The sequence below is a fragment of the Labeo rohita genome, chromosome 7 (assembly GCF_022985175.1).
Source record: "Labeo rohita strain BAU-BD-2019 chromosome 7, IGBB_LRoh.1.0, whole genome shotgun sequence".
In the NCBI taxonomy this organism is placed as follows: domain Eukaryota; kingdom Metazoa; phylum Chordata; class Actinopteri; order Cypriniformes; family Cyprinidae; genus Labeo; species Labeo rohita.
This window is the reverse complement of record NC_066875.1, coordinates 11563255-11586878: the sequence shown is the minus strand read 5'-3', so window position 1 is coordinate 11586878 and position 23624 is coordinate 11563255. Positions and strand designations below refer to the sequence as shown.

The 23624-nt window shown below is 34.6% G+C and overlaps 2 protein-coding genes across 9 annotated transcripts in view; one reads left to right on the top strand and one right to left on the bottom strand.

Moving 5' to 3' along the window:
• unm_hu7910 (un-named hu7910) overlaps positions 1–19666 on the top strand; it is a 38758-nt gene extending 19092 nt beyond the window's left edge. For 6 of the 8 annotated variants that reach the window (XM_051114122.1, XM_051114121.1, XM_051114124.1 and 3 more), the window contains one exon: positions 246–5507. In XM_051114122.1, coding sequence (XP_050970079.1) covers positions 246–2167 — 1922 coding nt within the window. In that variant the 3' untranslated portion in view covers positions 2168–5507. Of the gene's footprint in view, positions 1–245; positions 5508–6064; positions 6122–8943; positions 8980–9072; positions 9202–9450; positions 9537–9706; positions 9794–9896; positions 10048–10879; positions 11017–11100; positions 11200–11297; positions 11388–11470; positions 11609–15385; positions 15522–18336; positions 18429–18567; positions 18702–18884 lie in introns of those variants that run through there. The other 2 variants (XM_051114128.1, XM_051114127.1) reach the window with 1 other exon arrangement.
• Positions 19667–19824: 158 nt separating this feature from the next.
• ggh (gamma-glutamyl hydrolase (conjugase, folylpolygammaglutamyl hydrolase)) lies at positions 19825–23624 on the bottom strand. Its single transcript, XM_051114129.1, has 9 exons — positions 23371–23624; positions 23161–23269; positions 22338–22388; positions 22181–22265; positions 21711–21849; positions 21374–21480; positions 20632–20722; positions 20389–20523; positions 19825–20233 (listed from the first exon to the last, which is right to left on the bottom strand). Exons 1-9 carry the CDS (start codon positions 23600–23602, stop codon positions 20112–20114), a joined length of 1071 nt encoding a protein of 356 aa, XP_050970086.1. The 5' UTR covers positions 23603–23624; the 3' UTR covers positions 19825–20111.

The following is a 23624-nucleotide window of genomic DNA, read 5'->3' as shown; positions in this document are numbered from 1 at the left end:
TATAGACTTGAACTACAATTCCTGATAGCTTCCATGTTTATTCGTAAAATGCACAAACTGAACATCATCAAAAACTCTGACATTTAAATGAAAGAAATGAATTTGCATTTTCCTCTCTCATTAATTCTGAAAGGTGAACAGTTATTCAGACACCTAAGAAGACTCAGTCACATAATATATGTGTTTGCATGGGATTTGAATGATGAGCCTTCTGAGATGTGAATTTTTGTCCCACTCATTCTCAGAACATCCTACCAGGGATATTGGGCGCAAGCTGAAAGCAGCTCTGAAGGAGCAGCTACGAATTATTCATGAGAAGATTGAAGCCAAAAAGATTGCCAAACTAGCCCTCGCTGAGGTCCGTAGTGTTTTGGCTCAAGAGGAAGAGGAGAGACAAGCTGCTCTTGCTGCCAAAAAGGTCAAAGAAGAGACAGAAGCTAAGCTTCAACAGGAACGAATAAAAAGAGAACAAGGGGAGAAACTAGTCAAGGAGAAAGCAGAGAGAGAAAGGATGGAGAAAGAAAAAGCAGAAAAAGAAAGACTGGCCAAAGAAAAGTCAGAAAAAGAGAAACTCGCTAAAGAAAAATTGGAGAAAGAGAAGGCAGAAAAGGAAAAACTTGAGAAAGAAAAGGCAGAAAAAGAAAAAGTGGTTAAAGAAAAAGCAGAAAAAGAAAGACTGGCCAAAGAGAAGACAGAAAAGGAAAAACTTGAGAAAGAAAAGGCAGAAAAAGAAAAAGTGGTTAAAGAAAAAGCAGAAAAAGAGAGACTGGAGAAAGAAAAAGCAGAAAAAGAAAGACTGGCCAAAGAAAAGGCAGGAAAAGAAAAACTGGTGAAAGAGAAGGCAGAAAAGGAAAAACCTGAGAAAGAAAAGGCAGAAAAAGAAAAACTGGCTAAAGAAAAAGCAGAAAAAGAAAGATTGGAGAAAGAGAAAGCAGAAAAAGAAAGACTGTCCAAAGAAAAGGCAGAAAAAGAGAAACTCGCTAAAGAAAAAGCAGAAAAAGAGAGACTGGCTAAAGAAAAAGCGGAAAAAGAAAGATTGGAGAAAGAGAAAGCAGAAAAAGAAAGACTGACCAAAGAAAAGGCAGAAAAAGAAAGACTGGCCAAAGAAAAGGCAGAAAAAGAGAGATTGGCTAAAGAAAAAGCAGAAAAAGAGAGATTGGCTAAAGCAAAAGCGGAAGAAGAAAGATTGGAGAAAGAGAAAGCAGAAAAAGAAAGATTGGAGAAAGAGAAAACAGAAAAAGAAAGAATGGCCAAAGAAAAGGCAGAAAAAGAGAGATTGGCTAAAGAAAAAGCGGAGAAAGAAAGACTGGAGAAAGAAAAAGCAGAAAAAGAAAGATTGGAGAAAGAGAAAACAGAAAAAGAAAGACTGGCCAAAGAAAAGGCAGAAAAAGAAAGACTGGCTAAAGAAAAAGCGGAGAAAGAAAGACTGGAGAAAGAGAAAGCAGAAAAGGAAAGACTGGCCAAAGAAAAGGCAGAAAAAGAAAGACTGGAGAAAGAAAAGGCAGAAAAAGAGAGACTTGCTAAAGAAAAAGCAGAAACAGAGAGACTCGAGAAAGAAAAGGCAGAAAAAGAAAGACTGGCCAAAGAAAAAGCAGAAAAGGAGAGACTTGAGAAAGAGAGAACAGAAAAAGAAAGACTTGAAAAAGAAAAAGCAGAAAAAGAAAGACTGGCCAAAGAAAAAGCAGAAAAAGAAAGACTTGAGAAAGAAAAGGCAGAAAAGGAAAGAATTGAGAAAGAGAGAGCAGAAAAAGAGAGACTCACTAAAGAAAAAGCAGAAAAAGAAAGACTAGCTAAAGAAAAGGCAGAAAAAGAAAGACTTGAGAAAGAAAAGGCAGAAAAGGAAAGAACTGAGAAAGAGAAAGCAGAAAAAGAAAGACTGGCCAAAGAAAAGGAAAGAACTGAGAAAGAGAAAGCAGAGAAAGAAAGACTGGCCAAAATAAAAGAGAGTGCACCAAAGGGGCAAACAGAGAAAGCTGTAAAGGAGGACAGGGAACATGTGAACAGTTCCAAACAAGAAAAAGAGGCAAAATTAAATAAAAAGGCTCATGGACAAAAAGCTGATAAATCAGAAAATGAAAAAGACTCCGATGATGAAAAGAATACCAAAGATGAGAAAATATCTACTCGTGGTTTACTTAAATCTTCAAAAAAAAATACCAAGAAATAAAAGTAAACCGCCATAACTGTGAGATTTGATTGAAAACAAAAAGCTCCTAAGGCATTTACTAGGAACAGCGCTGGAAAGTAAATAACTAAACTTTTTTTCTCTAGTGTGACAGTATTCAGCTGTTCAAAACGGTAACAAGCTACTTTTTCGAACAAGTAGTGGTGTAGTGTAATAAAACATTACATTGCTGTTGGTCCCATGGTACAGCTGAGTGAAGGAGGTAATAACCCAACTGTCTATTCACTGTGTTGGGAAGTTTAACATGACATCTTCGATCCAGCAAGCCAGTGGTTTTTTAACCCTGTTTCTAGAGCCCTCTCCAACCATTCACAGTTTGCATTTCTCCTTAATCAAACACATCCGATTAAGGTCGTCACCTCATTAGTAGAGACACCTAGATCTGAAATGGGACACATTCAAAATGTGCAGTATTGGGGGACTCCAGGAATGGAAAGCCTCTGCGATAAGTGATTTAGTCTGCACAGAAATGCAGGCTGCATTTTAAAAATATTTTGTGTGTTATAGAAATGAAGTGTATTTTAATAATTTTACTCTGTGAATACTTGTTAATATTTATTATACTACGTTTTTGTGCCAGACAAAAATTGCTCTAGCTGCAAAATTAAATATCAATTGAAAGTTATATATTTATAAAATTGATACTCTTAGCTTCAATATAGTTAGCAGGTTTTTGTTTGTAGCTTGTACTATAGCTAACTACTTTTTTAAGGATATCTTGATTGCACACTAATTAGGGCTCCTTTACACATGGCATTAATCTGCTTTTCAGAATCGAATCTCAATTTTGACCTTACTAAAAGCCAGGTGAAGTAAATGCACGTAAGATACATTATTGCATCATGATCGGATGTCTCAAACCACAAAACAATTTGGTGGTGGTCTTGTTTAGGGTAGATTTTTGACCCCTTTTTAATGAATATGTGACTGCATAATCATAATACTTACCTGTTTCCCTGACCAGTATAGAGAGTCTCAGATGCCCCCTCATATTTCCAGAAAGTACAATGATCTTGAAAAAGAAAGAAAAGCAGCCCAGTCATGACTCCATGTATCCTAGGACATTATCTTCAAAAAAAAAAAAAAAAAAAAAAAAAAAAAAAAAAAAATCTATCAATACTAATTAGTATGGATTTTTTTTTTGATGCCCACTGATGATATCTTAGAGAGCAAGGTGGTATAATAGCTTCAATATAATAACTAGATAAGAGCTGTTAAGACAGTAAACTAATTAAGACCTGGTTCTGACACTTATCAGCCAAACAGAAAAACTAACACCTAATACCGATAATTTAAAAAATGCCAATCAAATTATATATTGGCCTTGGTGATATATCATTTGACCACTGCTTATAACCACAAAAACACTACTGTTTGATATGTAAACAAATACATTTACATGTTTGCATTACATAATCAGTTAAGTACATATTGTTTTCATGATGTAGTAAACAGTAGCTCACCATTGCTCTTGCAGTGTAGAGCTTGACACAAAACACGAGTCAAGACATTTGACAGAACAGCTCAGAGACGTGCTAAAATGGCATGGTCGCTTCAGCAAATGCGTTTATCTCACATATGCTTTTGTCGGTTAGATTTAAGGTAGAGTGTAGTGTATCCTGTAGTGTAGCGGTACGTTATTTTAATATACGTAACAGACCATTAAGCTTTCTGAACTGAAATGTACAACAAACGAGGTGCCACGTTCATCTGTTTCAGAGATGATCAAATACACTTCTAGCACCACTCACTAAACATTTTGCTTTGGAAGTGGTGCAAAACAATATCTTTCCAATGAGCCAATTAGGTTCTGCAATCCTTATTAATAACAATTACATCCTTTATTGTAGAAACGTTTGAATGAAAGGAAACGGAAACCAGATTTTTTAGTTTATTTTTGACTTATTTTTTACCTGTTAAAATTACAACATTTTAAAAATTAAGTAAATAATGGAAACATTTTACTTAATACAACCTCTCTGGTTGTACCATTTCCTGTTATTTTAATTGTTTAAATATATTTGTTATTTTATTGTTTATCTGATCACACTGGTGACTGGAATGAGGGCATAAAATCAGTCAAGCTAAACAATGTCCAGATACTATGTGAATACAAAACACATGTTAATGCCAGGTGTAAACTTGACCTAGGAGCCTCTATGTCTGCTCACAAAAGCACAAAAAATTAAATATAAGGTTATACAGGGGTGCTGCTAACTCAAATCCATTTAGTGACTTGAAATACATTAATAATTAGAAGTTTTGAAGTTGCACTTGAATCTGAAAAATCATTATATTTCAGACTTTGTTTTTCATTTGCAGTGTGACATTTGTCACAATACAGTAGTGTACAGATGTGCCTGAATTTGTTCATATAGTGAACTGTGTGAAATTGATGTAGCGATTTTTGAAGGAATAGATGAGTGAGTGGTTTTAAACATTGTATGTACATGAATATGTGAAACACTTTTGTCTTTTGTTTCATTTGCCTTAAGTTCAAAACCACTGTGAGATGCCATAATGAACATGAGCAGATTTTTTTTCTCACCTCTTTTCAGACAGCTGTTTTTACTTTTTGAAGAAAGTCTCCTGCTGACTCTTAAATAATAACTAAGACATTATTTGTAGTATACTGAGCAAATTGATCTGATTTCATTTGATTACTTACAAAAAGACAGTGCAGACAGTCTGTCCTAAAAGGTCATATTTGAAAAACAAATTATATTTGGGTAAAATGTGAACAACGTCTAAAATCAGATTATGAGTGCTGAGCAAGCATCAGTTCTGCTTTTTCTATACCAGTGAAAGAACTAATGAAGAGGAATATACTCTTTAAGTTCAGGAAGTTAAGCTATGCAGCTACAATAAGGATCAAGTTTTTAACATTTGCTAATATTTATTCAACAGCTGTTAGACTAGTGTATGTCTAACTTAATGTCTTTAAACTTTTTTTTTTTTTTTTTTTTTTTTTTTAACAAAATTGTCAGATCATACAATGTCTGCTAAATGACTGACAGTTGTTTTTATTTTTATTTTATTTTTTTATGTGTTTACATTTGGGTTTATTTTGTCCAGTATAGTGAGACCTTGATCTTATCAGTTCTTTGCGTAACCATTTATTATTGTGTGAAACATTTTATTGTTGTGTGAAACATTTTAAAGTTAAATTATGTTAATCATATAACAGCAACTATGTAGTAGAATGTTGTTGGTGTGTTGAAGTGTGTTATTTCTTTACCACTAGTGCTACCAAACAGACAGACGTAATGTTTCTAGATAGGTTTCTGAAAAAAATAAAACTTTTTTTTTCTTTTTTTTTTAACAGCCTGCTGAGTAATTTCCCATCTGCCTTTACTTAAACTAGTCAGGTTACATCTGACTGTTTTAACAAACAGCAATGCTTTTATGTTACAGAACAACAGTTTTCACGCAAAAGACTATACCTTATTGTGGATATTTAACTAGGACAAGTTGAAGTACTTTAAAAGTGAAGAAATTTTTACTTGCTAATATATTCATTGAAATGGTTTATCAAGTATGTTCACTGAAACTAAAGTGTGTGGTTAAATGTTCTAAAAAAAAGTATCATTGTAATTGCCTCGTTTTTCTCTCTCTCTCTCTCTCTCTCTCTCTCTCTCTCTCTATACATGGTCAGGTTATATGTGTGTGCATTGATAAGACTTTATTTTCCCTGTTTATTTCTATTCTTTTCGACCCAAGATTAATAGACTTTTTATATGTGAAGTAAGGCTATATGATAGCAATACTTTAATTTTTAATTGTATCTATTTGTAGATTGCAGAAATAGCCTTTGTCTGGGAATCCCCTGCTGGGATTGTGATTGTGGATTGTTTCTGATTTTACTAAACATTCATACAGGTCTGACTGAGAAGCCTGGTATGGTGGCATCAACAGTGAACCCATTGGGAGAAAAAGGTAAGAAAATGATGGAAGCAATTCTTTATGCCATAACAGACTAACGGTGCTGCCTCAAGCCTCAAAACTGGCAATGCCACAGTATTTTTCAAACTATAGTACTGTGATACTCTCACATGCAGCTGAACACCAGTTGAGGGTCAGCACTCATTCACACAGGACACAAGCAAACAATTAAAAATAGCACATTGTTTGCTGCTGGTCCCCAAGAATCAGCCATTCAAGAAACCATGCATGTTTCCTCAGAATGACTTGTTCTCCATACAAAATATATAACTTTGATAAGTTTGAACATGCACACAAAATATAGGCACATTAGTTATAACGGACCATATTCAGCAGACATGTCAAATTGTATCTGCTTAAATGATTAGAAAAAGTAGGTTTTGAAAATCAGAATGGTGGATAAATTGTATAGATAAACAAAAATAAGATATGATAGGGCTTAAACCAAAGATTTAAAAGAAACAATGATTTACACAGTTATTTTTACAGTTTACAAATATTTTTGTAATGGCCATACATATTTTACTAGCCACTGAATATTGATTGGCTGCTGCAGTCATATTAGAGGACTAATATGACTGACTCTAAAACATGATTTTACCATCAACTTAGGTACTTTAACAATTACCCCATCAAGTTCTGCCAGAAATCTTGGTGTTATCTTTGATGACCAGCTGACTTTCAAAGACCACATTGCTAAAACTGCTCGATCTTGCAGGTTTGCCCTACATAACATTAGAAAGATCAGGCCCTTTCTAACTGAGCAGGCCACACAACAACTTGTCCAGGCCCTGGTCATTTCCAGGCTGGACTACTGCAATGCTCTTCTAGCCGGTCTTCCCTCATGCACAATCAAACCTTTACAAATGATTCAGAATGCAGCAGCACGACTGGTCTTCAACGAGCCCAAAAGGGCCCATGTCACACCTCTCTTTATCACCCTGCACTGGCTCCCAATTGCAGCTCGCATCAAATTCAAGACACTGATGCTTGCTTATAAAACAACCACAGGCTCGGCGCCCGCCTACCTCCACTCACTGCTACCAATCTACACTCCCTCCAGAACTCTGAGATCCGCCAGTGAGCGACGCCTCATTGTACCATCACAAAGAGGCACAAAATCACTTTCCAGAACATTCTCTTACACCGTTCCTGGCTGGTGGAATGATCTTCCCACCGCTATCCGGAATGCCAACTCCCTAACAACTTTCAAGCAACTGCTGAAAACCCATCTCTTTCGACACTACTTGACTTAAAAAAATAAAAAAATAAAAATTCCTTTTCTACTCTTTTCCCTTTCTAGCTTGTACTTATTTGAACAATGCCTGTTATATGGTATTTTGAGCACTTTGTAGGTCGTTTTGCTTCTTTAGGACAAACCGCTTGATGTATTCCCAACCTGTAAGTCGCTTTGGATAAAAGCGTCTGCTAATTGAATAAATGTAAATGTAGAGGATATGTTAGGATGTCCTCCAAAGATGATGAATGCCGATTTTCATTTTCATAGTATGGTGGCACTTCAGTTGTAGTAACATCCCTAGAATGTAGTAAGATCTGCTTCACTTTCATGCCAGTGTCACACCATTAGGGTTCCAGAGTAACGGTGCAAAATGCCTTACTACAGTGCCATCTAGTGTTGGACAGATAGTGTCTGTGCACTTGAGTAGATGTGCACATTTGGAACCATCCAAGTTTGGGGCTCACAAGATTTACTGTCTCTGATGTCCATTCACTTTTATGTCAAGAAAAAAAAAGAAACTGTGTAAAAACAGGGTTCTGGCACACTAATGGCAGAAATGTCAGTTGAACATCATTTTGGTGATGAAATTGATATGACATTGTCAGGAGAAGATTATTGTTGCAAATATTAAGTTTCGTGTCAGTATGCCAAGCACCTTGTAGAGATACGGCCTCAGATCATTTTGGACATCTCGCAATGAAAGTTGCATCTTGTTTTTCAAGATACACAAATGTCATTATGGTGTATGACATGGCAAATATGATAACAGCTTACAGACGAATGCTGGTGATAATAATGTTGTCCACGACAGGGAGCCAAAAGATATGAAAACTTAATGAAACTTAATACACATAGTCAATAGGGCATTCTGAGGATGCACACCAAGTATTTTCAGATTTCATCCATAGGGGGCACTACAAATGAAAAATAATAATTACCCCAAAACTATATTGTTAATGAAGGTGGAGGTCCTAGAATAAACGGACAAATAAAAACATGGTGGCCAGCAGCCAAACAAATTTATTAGCTGATGAAATTTGATTGGTTGCTGGAGGCCATGTTTTAATATGCATTCAAATTATATTATAAGGTCTAACAAAGAACATTAATACCAGTTTTCAACTTTACTGATCATATGGTTAATGTTTTTATAGTGCTTTCCAGTTGTAGCATCCCCTACAGGAGCCGTTTTTATGCATATATATTGCACATTTTGTTTGTGTGTTGCAAGGATAAGATAAAAGCCCGTTCATGAAAGATAAAATGCATAGACTATTTAATTCCTATATGTCTTCAACAAATTTAATATAATGGAAAAGCAGAAATTAAACTGGAAATTAAGACAGAAATGTTTTTATTTTGTTTCTAGCTCTAAGGGTTCCTGAATATATTAATGTGCATGAAGATAATGCAGTATTTTGCTAATCTTGCAACTCTAAAGTATCTGGTTAAGTTATACATAACAACATGCTAGTTTGAATTCTGCACTAGTCGTCAAATGTTTAATTTCTGTAGTTGCAAATGTACAGAAGTGTGGATTCTTTCTTTAATTTTGTTGTCATTTGTGGCATTTCAGAGTTACATGCGGAATCTAAACCTGGTGAAAGCAAAGGTAAGAGATATATTATACTAAAATGTAATTGTTTATGTAATGTATTCTTTTTGTATTATATTTATAAGCTAAAGTACACTATATGTTCATTAGAGTTTACAACAGAGGAGTTGCCACCTGCAACTGAACCTGTGCCTACATCAGTCTCCACACCTGAATCAGTTACAGAGACAACAGAATTCACAGAAGAACCCTTAGTAGAGTCCAAAGAAGAAAAGGAAGGTATGTTGAGCTTGCTTTTAATAATGTTCTGATAGCACCACACAATCACGGTCAGCACACTTTTCAGAGGAAATCAACGTATTTTTTGTCTTTTGTTGCTTAATTATTATTATTTTTAATTAGTCTGCTTTGAAATAGATACTTGTTGTAAAAAGCACTATATAAATAAACATTACACACTTAATCTTTGATTTATTAGGTTCTTGTAAGCGACTGTACATCTAATGCTGTGGTGAATTCTTTTTACAGCCAAAAAGAAGAAACCAAAACTTCTTAATAAATTTGACAAAATAATCAAATCTGAGATTAACGCTGCAGAGAAATTACGCAAGAAGGTAAAAATCTATACTGTAAAAATTTGTTTATAGTATTTTACTGCAAGAATATTGTGTTGAATAATAATTTTGTTTTTGTTGTTTTTTTTTTTTTTTGTGCAGTTTGGCAGTACTTTTCAAAATTATTTAAAAAAATATATAAATAAATACAAAGTCTTTCTTTTTTTCAGGGGAAAATTGAGGAATCTCTCCGTGCTTTTGAAGCTCTTGTGCAGAAATTCCCACAAAGTCCGAGGTGCCGATACGGCAAAGCCCAGGTAACCCATTATCATGAAAATTTACATTACTGTTTACATTATACTCACATTATTTTGCTTCAGTAGAAAACCCTTAACAAAAAGAAGTGTGATTTGTGTCCAGGCAGAAGATGATTTGGCAGAGAAAATGCGCAGTAATGACATGCTGCTGAAAGCAGTGACCACATACAGAGAAGTAGCCGAGCTCCCAGACGTACCACCTGACCTCATCAAAGCCACATTAAAGCGGCGTGCAGACAGACAACAGTTCTTAGGTAAACAAGTTAATGTAGCTATATAATTATGATGACTTCTCAGACTTGTAAAATTATAGAAATATCGAAACCTTGGCAAGGACCATTATTGCTTATACTTCGGGGGAATTTTTTTCAGAAACGCTTAACCCTAAATATTAAACTTTGCAGGCCTATCAGGGCTTCATGCTTACTTTTTTCCTAAAGACTCTTATTTTAATAAATGTGCAATATTCATTGATTGTGACCTTCTCTGAAAGTATGAGACTGTAGAACATGCAACAATGCCATTTTCACTCTAAATGTACAGTGTTCACATTTATTTAATAAAATCATAGACCTCCTTAAGATCCTCTTTAAGGATTATTAATGCATTTGTTATGCCATTTAAGACTTTTTATAACCTTACATTTTATAAAACTGAGTTAAATTTTCTTAGATTTTTTTTAAAGACCCATGGTACTTTATTCACACATATGCTTCTAAATACAGTTTACATCTATTTTATGACTCACTTGCACTGTCGAGCCTTGAGTCCCATAGACTTATATCATAGAGATCTGGAGATGGGCTCTTTTTTACTTGTCCAGTATGCAGTCTGGAGAACTTTTTAGCAACTGCTAAAAACCACTCAGAACACCTTGCCTAACAAGCCCTGGCAATTACCAACATCAGTGTAGCATCAGGATGTCAAATTTTGCCAGCACTACACTTTAAATGTAATTAAATGTAAACATTTGGTTATAATTACAATAGACCTGCCTTAACCCTAAAGCACAACCTTAGGCAGAAGCATTTGTCTATAATAATATGAGAACATTCCCAGTTGTTCCATTGCCGTGTTCCTGTGCAGGTCGTACAAGGGGGTCTTTAGCTACTTTGGAGAGGCTAGTTCAGATTTTTCCAGAAGACATCAGCATAAAGAATGAATTGGGAGTGGCACACCTGCTTCTGGGTGACAACAAGGGTGCCAAACGAATATATGAGGAGGTAAGATATCAATATTATGTTGTTATCATGTTTAGCAATGTGATGTGAATTACTGATTTCCCCCTTTTTGAAATTCCTCTTCAGGTTTTAGATCGTGCCCCGCATGATGGATTTGCTAAAGTGCATTATGGGTTCATACTTAAATCTGAAAACAAGATTGCAGAGAGCATACCGTACCTGAGGGTAATTCTAATTTTATGAACTGAAATGTACAGTATATAATTCCACTCACACACACATACATGTACTGAAATATTTTCTCCATGTTTGTGTGTACTTAGGAGGGTTTGGAGTCTGGAGAGCCAGGAACTGATGATGGAAGGTTTTACTTTCATCTCGGGGATGCTTTACAGAGAACAGGAGACAAGAGTGTAAGACGAAAGTAAGAATAAGATTCCTGAAATGAAGTTCACAGAGAAAATAAGTGAAGTTGGTGTTTTTTGCATGCGTTTAGGCCTATGACTGGTATGAGGCTGGGCATCGGCGAGGTCACTTTGCCTCTGTATGGCAAAGATCTCTGTATAACGTCCCAGGGCTTCGTGCTCAACCCTGGTGGACAGCTGAAGAGACTGGATATACAGGTTTAGTCAAGGTAAAGACCATTTGCTTGTCTGCATGCAGCAAATCTGTTACAGTTGCTTAAAAAAATATACAGTTACTGCCACTTTACTTGCAAAATGAAAGAAAAAGGCGTCCAAATAAGGTTTGAGGTAATCCAAGACTAAAAAAAAGGCTAAAATGTTAGGGAGGTACAATTTGGGAAGATATTCATTCAGAACGAATCTGCTGCATGATTACAAGGTTAGGTTATTTGAACTTAATCATAGCCTATTGATCTCCCCAGTGGAACATAAGCTAGCATACATTTGGTGCATGTCTCTCAAAATGTTCAAAAATGTCAATATCTGGGAGTAAGACAAGAACAGACATATGATTAACATTTGACGATGCAAAAAGAGAACTCTAAGCAGCGCCTCTCACACAACGCACGAGTACTCTTTTGCGTCGCATGAATGGAGAAATAGACACAAATAGTGTTGAATTGTCCATTTTGACGTGTAACACACTCGGTTACATCTTAGGTGAACGTAAACAGTTGCGAGAATATCGAACGTGTATCAGTACTTTGCATCCGTGCATTCAGTTAAGGAGATAGCAGCCTAATTTATCAAGCAACAAAAGAAAGACAGAAAATCACTCTATGCTCTTGTCTGAGTCACTTTATTAGCCCTAGTAAAGACAAAAGATCTAAATTTAATTTCAGCTTCAAAGTGCTTCGATCCCAGCCAAGAAATAAGGTAAATATCGGTTCTTTTCTTAAAAAACATATTTATACACTTTTTAACCACAAATGCTAGTCTTGTCTAGTCTTGTCTAGCTCGTTTTAAAACCGACTCGTTTTCATGATTTGAAAGACAATAGGCCTCATTTATGAAATGAACGTTTGAAAATTGGGCGTACGGTCGTTCCAACGCAAAACTTCGAATTTAGTAATATGGACGTGAGTGGTGGCTACGATCAAATCTCACGTCAGGTCAGAGCTCATGTACACAAGTTTTTGAGTTAGCCTGAATTTGCGTGCAGCACAGAGAACATTGGAGAATTGTGTAATGACAGCGTTTTGTTCATGTAGATTATTTTCCTGGCTGACAAACAAAGCTTTTTTATTCTTTTAGGATGTTAGATTTGTATGCGCAAATAGCAGCATAAACAACAGACTATGAGGATTCACACATTGTCGCACCACCCGCCTGCTGCACTTCGATGAGCGTAGAAGAACAGAAATTATAAAAGGAATAAAATAAATAGGGCTAGCATACACAAAATATATTTCTCTTAAATAATTAACAGATTAACAAGACAAAAAACTTGACAAGTATGGGCCACTTTCATTTTTGTGACACTTTTAATGCATTTTATTTGTTATATCTTTACTTTATTAAATGTAACTGATGGTGCAGGTGCCTCATGCGCACATACACAAATTTCAGCGTTGTTAACTTGACATTTCAGACATTAATCAAACTAAAATGCAGTCAACCAAACATAAAAGTTAGTTAACATTTTTGCGCATGTGAATGATGATTTACGTGGATATTGGTACCTAGTACAAAGACTTGTTTACATCATGGATAATAGTTTTTTTTTGTCTAAATATATTTTTTTTATTTTGCATTTTAACAACAACATGGATAATAGTTTAGCAACCAAAAGTTACATGGAAAAAGAAATATTTGGATGTCGATGAGAGAGGCTTGTAAGCCCATTGCCGTTTAGTTTTGCTTTACTTATTCATTTGTTTTAGCTCTACGTTTGTATTCTGTATTTAATAGCCAAATTTGTGTTTTATTTTATAGTTTAATATAAAATATTGTAGCTACTCATTTTTCATTCTTGTTCTGTAATACCGTTCAATTTAAAGTTTGTTGTGGATTAAGTAGAACTAAATAGGCTATAATGTTTATAAATGTTTTGTTATATTTATTGCATTTAATATACATACTGTATAAATTAATGCTATTGTTTGCAATATAAGGTTAAAGAGTGTTATTAGAGTAAGATAATTTTCTCTTTCATGAGTTTACTTCCTCTTTTTGGCTGGGTTTCGTTTCTCTGTGTTGTAAACTCTAGGGGCAGGGCTTCCAAATCAGGGTGTTTTTAGAGGCGTGATATTTAAATGATGATTGTTTTTAGCCACCATTGGTGGCATACGAATGTTTCATGAATCACATGAAACTCTGTCATAAGTTGAGATTTGCGCTTGTTTCTACGTTCGATTGATAAATGAGGTCCAATAACTTTGTACACGGAACACTTTCAGATTTAAAACTATGCAGGATGTTTTTATTCACTTAGAGCTATTACACACACTGCCACACTGCATGAATAGTAATTTTCAAAAATCTATACTTTAAACCCAAAAATGTGCCGTTTAAAACACTTTTAAAAATTCAAATCTAAAAAATAAAAGATAAATGAATATGAAAAAATAAATAAAATATCAAATTAAAAACAAGAATGATTTTGTCCCCACACATTTTTGAAAGCCAGAGAAAAATAATTGCTTGCAGAACCCATGTACAATACATGGAAAAGAATCTCCATTCCCTCATAATTTAATGAAATACTGTACATTTGTACCAGAGTTTTTTGGTGGATAGTTGGTCAGCCGATTATTTGATGAGACAGTACTGACCCATCATGCCTCTTGCTTCCAGTTTATTTAATTTTTTTATTTGTTTTTTTTTAACAAATCCAAACAACTTCCACACTGGCAAACAACTTTTTTTCTGATGCCAGTATAGCATGTCACTTTTTATCTGCCCTATCCTTCAAGTAGTAGTAGGTACAAACACTACATCATTTTGTTCTTTTTTTCCCCCATTTTATGATGGATGACAATTAAGACGTTAAGGTGCAATGCCACCATCTAATATGTTGGACTGTCAACCAGTTACTGCCACTGGAGTATTGTACTGTCGCTAAATTATTACTGTATGTACAGTATAAATATTTAATTTAATAAATATCGCTTTTTATCATTGCAACACCTCTAGTTCAGACAGAATGCATTTATGCTTTTTAAAAAACGAGAGGCAGTGCAATGGAATGGAAGGAAGTGCAGTCTCGAGACGCATCTTTAAAAGTTAAACTTTTTAACTTAACGCATTAAAAAAAAGCCCCCCACCACAGTTCTATTCCAATCTATACTGTAACTTCACTATTACAATGCACATAATTGTTATTTGTTGTTAAATTAAGCCAAAAACATACTCGTATCGATAAACACTGATTAAAATTAACATAAACAGTATTTTTTTTCTTGAAATCCCCAGTGGAGATCCATTACACATTGTTCTTGAGTGTGGAAGACAGCTTTGTCCTCACCTATATTCCCTGCCATACAGAGAATCGAACGTGCAACCTACTAGTCTGGGCTACGTTTCCCAAAAGCATTGTAAGGCTAAGGGCCTTTCAACACTGAGTGTGAGAAAGCAAAACGAATATCAGACACAATGATGTGCTGGAATAAAACAACAGATTCCTGTGGATGCTTCCACATAGGTTGCGAATATTTGCACACAGAAAATGCACTTTTTTTATTTTATTTTTTTTTTCCGAACCAGTCTGATGAATCTTTTCAGTTTTGCAAAGTGAAAACCATTGTCACTAATGGAGCTACGATCAACTTAGGCTTACGATGCTGTTAGGAAACACAGCCCTGACTGACTAACCTTGCAGCAACAAATGCCTCTATATATAATGTAACCTTCCCTTAATTATTCAGCGCTTTAACTATAAAGGAAGTACTCTTTGTATGCTTGTCTCTCTGATTTTACTTTCATTGTGTTTATATATGTCTTTACAGATGTTGGAACGCAACTGGTTGACCATTAGAGACGAAGCACTGTCAGTGTTAGACAGCAACAGTGGGCAGTTCTTGCCAGAAGATGAAAATCTGAGAGAGACAGGAGACTGGGGCCAATTCACATTGTGGCAGCAGGGTAAAATATATAATTAATATATAATATCCATCAACATGTGTTCGTACAGATACTGTGAAATGAAAATCCAGGACTTTTCAAGTACTACTTTTTTGATTTTCAAGGACTTCAGTCAGAGATCTCAATGAATTCTCTTTCAAATTAAAACCACGGTTAATTTTTTTAGGGGATTTGTATTTGTGTATACTTTCTTTTTCTTTTTTCTTTTTTTCTTTTGTTTGTTTTGTTTTTGTAACTGTACTACCTTAATGGTTTGACGTTTTCTACCATTTAATAAAATTTGTAAAAATCTGGAAAAAAAAAAGATTTGCAAAACCACTCCAAAATCCCAATCTGAAACAAATGATTCGCGATATGTGCGCTGAAGTCCCAAACTGAATCAAAGTATTTGCGAACCTACACTGAAGTCTCGATCTGAAACAAATGATTTGCAAAGTTCTGTCAACTCCGAAGTTCCGATCTGAATCAAATGATTCGAGATCTGTGCTTGAAAGTTCTGATGTGAAGCAAAAGATTCACAAACCTGCTGCGAAGTTCAAGGCCCGTTCACACCAAGAACAATAATGATAACAATAACTTTAAAGATAACTATATTTTCGACCGCACCAGTGAGCGAAAATAGTCTGTTTTTGTTGCATTTACACGACTTCAACCAGTAGATGTCCTCAGTATGCACATTTCAAGCGCATCTAAACAGTGAATCTAGCATGAACAATCTGATCTCTAACATCGTTAATGTAGTGGAATAAAAAAAAATACATACTCTTTTCTACTGCAACTTCAAGACAATGTTGTCCAAACTAGCACTGAATTCCTGAGGTAATTTTGTGTTTTGTTTCTGTTTGCTCTACAATGTTACCTGCTAGTTCAAATGTGCAAGCCCTTTTAATTTGAATGAAGTCTGACTAGCTGTCAGTGTTTTATAATTCATCAGCTGTAAAAAAAAAAAGAAAATCTGAAATTCTGAAAGTGATCCCAACGATATCGTTCCCCTGTATCGTTATCGTTCTAGTCATGATGTGAACTCTGCTATTCTCTTAAATTTGCAACGATTTTTAGAACGTTATCTTTATAGTTACAGTTATCGTTATCATTCTTGGTATGAACGGGCCTTAAATCAAATAAGTCACAAACCTGCTCCGAAGTCCTGATCTAAATGAAATACGGCGATGATACGCAATCTGAAGTCCCGATTTGAATCAAATATTTTGATACGCGACCCAATTGGAGCACTTCGAAACAGTGAATCACTTTGCGACACAATGGTTTAACTGATTCAGAGTTTCGAAAAACTCAGTTCTGCATATCACTACGTGCTTTTTAAAATCACTACAAGCATTTAATGTCGATTCAACCAAGAATTTCATGTTGAAATTTGAAAATGATTGGCCCTTTCATTTGAACAGGATTTTTTTTTTTTTTTTTTTTTTGCTAATAAATTGCTTGAAATGAATGATCAAGTCACAAATTCAAGTACTTAAAGCATCTTAAGCACCTTGTACAAATCCTGCTTACATTTACCAACAAATTCCTTATATTATTACACTGGATATACAGTACTGTGCAAAAGTTTTAGGCCACTAGTATTTTCACCAGCTAAAAAAATGGTTTAAACTAAGTTATTTCTATCTTTTGCTGTAGTGTGTCAGTAAAAAATATCGGTTTACATTTCCAAACATTCTGTTTGCCATTAATTGTAATAATCTAGTGAGGTTTTTGTTTGCACAGGCAGTCTGACAACAGCCAGTGCTCCACACAGAGATCTGATCTCACCATCATCCAGTCTGTCTCTGGAATAACATGAAGAAACAGAAAAACTGAGACAGACTAAATCCAGAAGAACTGTGGCAACATGTCCAAGATGTTTCAAGTAACCTACCTGCAAAGCTACCTGAAAAACTATGCACAAGTGCACATAAGGCAAAAGCTGCTTTAACGCAAAGGATGGTCACATCAAATGCTTATTTATTTTAGTTAATAGAAGTTCTTTGATAAAGAAAATCTATTTATGACATTGTTTTTGACAGCATCCTCATTTTATGTGCCTAACTGCCTAAATATTTTAACAGTACTGTAGCTTTGTATGTATAGGTCTCTTAAAGCCTCTTGGAGATGTTGCCACAGTTCTTCTGGATTTAGTCTGTCTCCGATTTTTCTGTTTCTTAAAACAGACGGGATTAAATTATGGAGAGATCAGATCTCTGTTTGCACAAGGAGTCTGACAACAGCCTGTGCTCCATACAAAAATCTCACTGGATTATTATAATTAATGGCAAAATGAATGTTTAGAAATGTAAACTGATATTTCCTACCGACACACTACAGCAAAAGACTGACTTTAACTGACTTTTAACCATTTTTTAGCTGATGAAAATACTAGTGGCCTAAGACTTTTGCACAGTACTGTACATCCGTCCATCTATTTCCCAACCACAGGGATTCAGAGTGTTGACCAACAAAAAATTACTTAATTTAAAAGTGACTTTTGTGTGAGCAGTTCTTCATACAACGGTACACTATTTAGAGTAGACCCTTTTTTAATTGTGAAATTTCTCTGCAATTAAGCTAATGTGACTGCACCGTTATCCAGAAAAAACATTTAATTATTGAGCACAAAATTATTCAAAAGAGAAAATAATTTTTAAGGTAATCCACATGGTTTTTCAGCTACAAGTGAAAAGAGTCTCACTTCCTTTAGCCATTTAGTGTGGATTTCTTTGAATTTGCTAGAGTCTTGGGTGGCTTTACTGCGTTTTTCAATATCTAATATTGAGACACTTTTTGGAAAGACTATACATGCATTACTCCTTTTCAGGTCGAAAGGTTACTTCTTCATGTCGCTATGTCCCTAAAACCTGTGCTTTGCTGGAACGTTACTCAGAGGCCACTAGCTGCAAAAGAGGCCAGGTGAGTCCCCAGAAATCAATTTCAGTCTTACCCTCTTCCCTAGTTGTACTTTTAATTTAGCTTCACCATGTCTCCTTTTTTCAATGCATAGTTCTGTTTATTAATTGTTGCCTATTAATGGAAATATTCCTTTTTTTAGATAAAATTTTCAGTAATGCAAGCTGGTACTCATGTATGGCCTCACACTGGTCCCACCAACTGTCGTCTACGAATGCATCTAGGCCTCATCATCCCTTCTAAGGGATGCAGGATTCGCTGTACAAACCAAACCAGGTCAGTTAAACCATTGAAACACAAGTTGATGCACATTAAAACAGCATCAAATGTGAATTAAAAACTGTCGAGTAGATACAACTTGGATAGCTGTTCCTTTAATATTATTATTATTATTATTTAGTCTGTGGCATGGTTTCTATTAACTAAAAATGCATTCAATGAACGTTGATTCTCTTTCAGGGAGTGGGAAGAAGGAAAAGTGTTAATATTTGACGACTCATTCGAACATGAAGTCTGGCAGGAAGCAGAAAGCTACAGACTTATCTTCATTGTAGATGTCTGGCACCCAGAACTTACTCAATTACAAAGGCAGACTCTGTCACCAATATAGAAGATTCGTCCAAAAACTGAGTTTTGAAAAGTAGGTCAACAGCCGATCGGAGTGACAGATTTACTGTTCTTAGCCAATCACAGATGTCACAAATATCTATTGTGCTGTCCTGTGGTACTGATTACAAAGCAATGTGAATGTAAAATAATCATATTGGTAGTTGTGATTAATATAAGCTTGATTTTGGAAGAACATAAAGAAAGGGTTTTAAAAAGACAGTTCACCTAATATTTAAGATCTTAATTCAGGTAAAGCAAATATGATTTGAAGTCATGTTTCAGAAGGATGTTTTAGGGCTCAACAATACACATTAAAATTGAGTATACAATAAGGATTAAAATGTACATTTTGACATTTACATCTTAGGTTAGATTGAAGGGTTACCTTTAGTGAAATAACAGTACAATTAGATGCATGTTATGGGACCAATTAAGAGATCAGAATATGAGAGAATGAGTTGCATTTGCTCTTTCTTACTGAAAACATTAGACCTCGGTCACTTTTTATAGATATATTATTGAACATTGCACTGTATGTTGTGGGTTACTTTGTATTTGTGTGTCCAGGTGAATACACAAATGAGCAGATGTGTTAGCTAAGAGATGTGCACAGCCAAAAAAAAAAAGAAAAATCACTTTGTGCCTTTTCAACTATGGAAAATATTCTATTAAGGCCATGTATACTTGGGTGACCTGTCAAGAACATGTCCAGGTCATCAAACAAAAGAACAAAATGCTTTTTTTTTTGTTTGCTTTTTGTGAAATGTGGTGTGGATATGTTTTGATTAGATTCACAGCAAGCACACACATTTTATTAACACTACAAATTCTACATGATTTTTGTATACATGTTTGTTTACATAATTTCATAATTGCCAAAATGTTTGTTTTTTGTATTGTTTGGGAAGTATTCCATTTTGATACATCTGAAAGGAATAATAATTTATCTCAATCATAATTCAGTTTGATCATTTTCGTGTCACGTGGAGTATGTGAAGTTCAAAATTAAATTAAATAAATAATAATCATTCAAATAAAAAACACTAATCAAAACAAAAGTTCATTTAAAAAATTAACCTAATCAAAGAAATATATCTGTTCAAATGCTCTTTGGGTTCCAGTGTATTCAGGTTTGTAGTTATAGATCAACGCTTTCTCCTCTTCCTCTGTACTAGGGAAGCTATGAAAGCTTTTCCTCGCTGTAAAAGCGACAAAACAAATGAAGAGGAAAGTTAGTCTGTGAAGGTCTAACTACTTAATTTGTTCATTTATTGCATTAAATTAATTGAATTTTATTAACAGCTAGTAAAAACACCTTGTGTATGTTGCTCAGTAATAGTATTATTAACCATACCTTCATTCACAAAAAAGTAAGCCATGTAGAATGTGGTCTTTATGGCTGAAGGTGTGTGGGGAATATAGGGCCGGGTCCACTCAAAAGCATTTTTCTCTGGATGCCATTGAGTAGCATAGATAGGAAAGTCATATGCTGTGGATATGAATAGAAACAGTAATTGACAACGTTGCTCAACAGAAGGAGGTGAAAAGCACAGTCTATATCCTTACTATATCAACCCATATGATTATCATCACTTACCTTCCATTGTAGATACAAACTCATTGTGGCCATCTGTGTTTGTACTCAAAACTCTGTAGAACTTTTTCAGGGTCTCACTCTTGATAAAGTTCTAGATTTAAAATTTTTGAAATGCCTCATTTTATTTCATTCAGCAAAAACAAAAATATACATTAAATGTGACCTTAATTTCTTTCTTTTTTTGTGCATTGCAGTTTTAAAATACCCTCTAAAATTGGGTATTGGTATACGCTCTAAAATATACATGCATTGCCATGCATGTATAGCAGTATTGAATATATTTTCCTGTGAGAACTAAAACATTTCACTGTCACTCTGACTGACCAAACTTCTATCACATACATGATGTTTAGGTTGTGCATTGGCATGTATGTTACATAATGTCTGGTAATACTGTAAAGTGATAAACTATTACTACATTCAGTGAATACATTCCAAAAAAATTATTACATGTATTAGACACTGTTTTCTAAGATATGAAGGTTTATTCTTTTCCTGTTGTGTACAACTGGTTACCAGTAAAGCACACAATGCATAAAAGTTCATTAATTACATAATTATTTATTAAAGTTTAATAAAATGTAACACTAACTTGTTAAATTTTATAATAATTCTAAAGTTAATCACTAGCTTATACATTTTATTATAAAGCAAAGATCAAGAAACATATTTATTTATTTTATTGCCATACCAACATCTATTACTATTTTCATGGCAAACCTTATAATATCTGCTACGTTACCTCTTTGGTAAGACTCCACTGATGAGAGTTCTCTGTGAGTGGTTCTGTTTCCAGTGATTTCATAAGGTCTTCAGGGAAGTCTTTGAACAGTCTACTGTCTCTAACATCTAAACAGCATTGGATAAATAATGCAATTTATACATTTATAATCTACAACACTTATTCTTAAAATATTTTTCACTTATTTGAGTAATTTATACTAGCCGCACTGCAGTAGCATCGAGTAACAGGCTAATAGTCCATTTTTGTGAAATTCATTACTCAAAGTAAGCTGACGATGTACTTGCAATAACCATTATGTAAATATATTTGATATTACAGTTAAATGTGAAGTTACCGTCTGTGAAGTTCAGTGGCAAGGCGATACCACTAGTGTTGGTATGGGACAACAGCAACTTCCCACTTGTTAGCAATGTGAGCAGTTCAAATCCCAAACAGGTTCCCCATATTGGGAAATAATCACCATTTGAATTGGCCTATTAAAACACACACATGTACACCAACAACACATTGTATTGCATAAAAAGAGTGCCAAACAATAAAATGGAGTGTATATAATGAAGATCCTTATGACTCCTCATGAATTTTTCTGTTGTTCAGGGTTTAAAGTTTTGCCAGACCTCTTTTTTAACTCATAAACACAAATCACAAAATTGACTATAAACTTACAGCCTGACATTTAAAATGGAACTTTGTTTCAAAATCTTTTTTTTTTCCTTACTATCAATGTTTAAAAGTGTTGCTTAATGTTAAAAAAAATATTGTTTTGCTGAATATTTGTACCAAATGGACCATCTGTACACGAACCTCAAGAGCAAGTCTGTAGAAAATACCAGCTGCTTTGGAATAGCCAGATGATTCTAAACTGACTCCACCTCCAGGAAAAAGGACTCTATAGAGAGAGAAAGTGCGTCACAAATCCCTTATTGTAATCACTGCTATAATTGTAAAAGACTTTACTTACCCATTTATGGATTTGAAGAGCCTTCTGTACTCATCATCAGACTTATTTATCCTTAAGACATTTTTAAAAGATAAATTGCTTTAGTGTCATTTTATAATTATTAATCTAACTAATCACATATTAACCACACATCAAATTTGGCTGAGAAATTACAAACAAAAGATAATTTAAAGCCAATAATGTATTACATGAGAAGAGCATGAAATATATATTTTTAAAAAGTAGATGTAGAAAGATGTAGGGTTTCTTTTTATTATTAACATAAATATGAAATTATTTTCTAATGAAATAAATATATACTTACTGCAACGTTAATGGAATTATAAATAAACTAAAACTGCAAAGGTGGCAGTAAATCTCTACATAAATGAATAAAAACTTGTTTAAACCATGTACAAAATATCTCACAAAAGAAAAAAAAGTTAAAAAATAAATATTTTTTTTTCCCCCAAAGCAGAGCTATGGAATCATGTTTATATACTATTTAAGACACAAAGTTGTAGTCCATTTTCTCACATGCATTCCAAGTAAAATAAACAGCTGTATAATAAAATAATACTAGTTTACACAAAAAAAAAATACTATTTACGGATGACAATTATGTTTCACATTGGATATTGCTTCCACTGTCACAAAATTATAGGCAGTGTACAGTAAATACTGCGCAGTATGTAGAACGCTAGTAAGTCATTGCGAACCAAGTCGATGTTTGTGCTGCAAGACAAGTGGACATAGAGAAACAACACTGTTTCTCATTTAAAATGAACAAACCCTGCGTGTTTACAGTGAAGGCAGTTTCTCTATGTAGTGTTTTTATTCTTACATCAGAGGCACCACACGAGCTCCAGCAGATTCCAGAAACTTAACGTATGACGCTGCAATATAGGAGTTTTTTTGAGGCTGCGGGTCATACACATCCTGGGCAAGAACACCTAGACAAGATTTAGACATGGTTTACTTCGTGGAACATGTAATAATAACACTTTGGCTTGAAACTAGAATGCACTCTATTTAATACAGCTTTGCGACTCACCGATTATTGGCCTTTCATTCGTTTTTATTGGTGTTCTGATATGGTAACCAGACAGGGCATTTGAAAATGCAAAAAGGCAGACAAGGTAGATGTGGATCATTTTTTCTTCAGGTTGGGAATATTGTGTTTTCCCATATGACGGGGAAATATTGTGCTTCCCCACGTGACAGCTCCAGCTCGTTTCCGCGTTTATGACGTCACGTGTTTGCGTACGTTTGTGTGTGCGTTTCATGTATCAAACGAATGTTACATCA

Coding starts and splice junctions, on each gene's coding strand:
- ggh (XM_051114129.1), bottom strand. CDS start 23,602: ATGAAACGCACACACAAACGTACGCAAACACGTGACGTCATAAACGCG. Junction 22,389..23,160: donor GCTCGTGTGGTGCCTCTGAT/GTAAGAATAAAA, acceptor AAATGTCTTAAG/GATAAATAAGTCTGATGATG. Junction 21,481..21,710: donor GCCACTGAACTTCACAGACG/GTAACTTCACAT, acceptor AATGCTGTTTAG/ATGTTAGAGACAGTAGACTG.